General features: G+C 37.1%; 1 protein-coding gene across 1 annotated transcript in view; it reads left to right on the plus strand.

Moving 5' to 3' along the window:
• The window catches only part of LOC107645267 (omega-hydroxypalmitate O-feruloyl transferase), a 3,100-nt gene that overhangs the window by 1,508 nt on the left and 772 nt on the right, over positions 1-820 (plus strand). The window contains exon 2 of the mRNA XM_021103644.1: positions 288-820. Coding sequence (XP_020959303.1) covers positions 288-820 — 533 coding nt within the window. The remainder of the gene's footprint in view (positions 1-287) is intronic.

The following is an 820-nucleotide window of genomic DNA, read 5'->3' on the forward strand; positions in this document are numbered from 1 at the left end:
GACATGATTATTGTTTAATAATAATAATAATAATAATAATAATAATAATAATAATAATAATAATAGATTTTTTATTTCTTTAAAAGGAAAATAGAAAAATGTTAATTAGTCCATCTTTGGTTGCTTTCCAAAAGCATGCTTAGTGGTGACAACAACGGTGCTTGTAGTCATTAGTCCTTTTCAATTTTTTCAAAAAAAAAATCTATTAAAAAAATAAAAAGATATTTAGAAATTGACTATATTGCCCTCACTTTTTTCTTCTTTTGACTTTGTAAACCTTTTTTCAGGTAACTAATCTCCGTTGTGGGGGCATGATCCTGTGCACCGCGATCAACCACTGTCTATGCGACGGCATAGGCACTTCACAGTTTCTACATGCGTGGGCCCAACTCACCAAGAACCCCAACACTAAATTGACCATTATACCCTTCCATGGGAGACACGTGTTAAAATCTCGTGATCCCCCTCAGGTGAGGTTTCCGCTCCCGGGATACACCAAAACAAAACCCACTCAACAAGTTGAACTCCTTAAGTTGATGCAATCTCAACCGTTAGTTGCCACGTCATTTACCTTTGGATCCCACCAAGTTCTTCAATTGAAGAAACAATGCATTCCCTCCCTAAAATGCACAACCTTTGAGGTCATGGCGGCACACACGTGGCGCTCGTGGATTGGCTCGCTTAACTTAAATTCTGACCTCACAGTGAAATTACTCTTTTCTATTAACATAAGAAAAAGTATGAACCTCCCACAAGGGTATTATGGGAATGGATTTGTTCTAGGATGTGCACAAAGTAAAGTGAAGGATTTAGTGTGTAA

Source organism: Arachis ipaensis, chromosome B06, assembly GCF_000816755.2.
Source record: "Arachis ipaensis cultivar K30076 chromosome B06, Araip1.1, whole genome shotgun sequence".
NCBI lineage: Eukaryota > Viridiplantae > Streptophyta > Magnoliopsida > Fabales > Fabaceae > Arachis > Arachis ipaensis.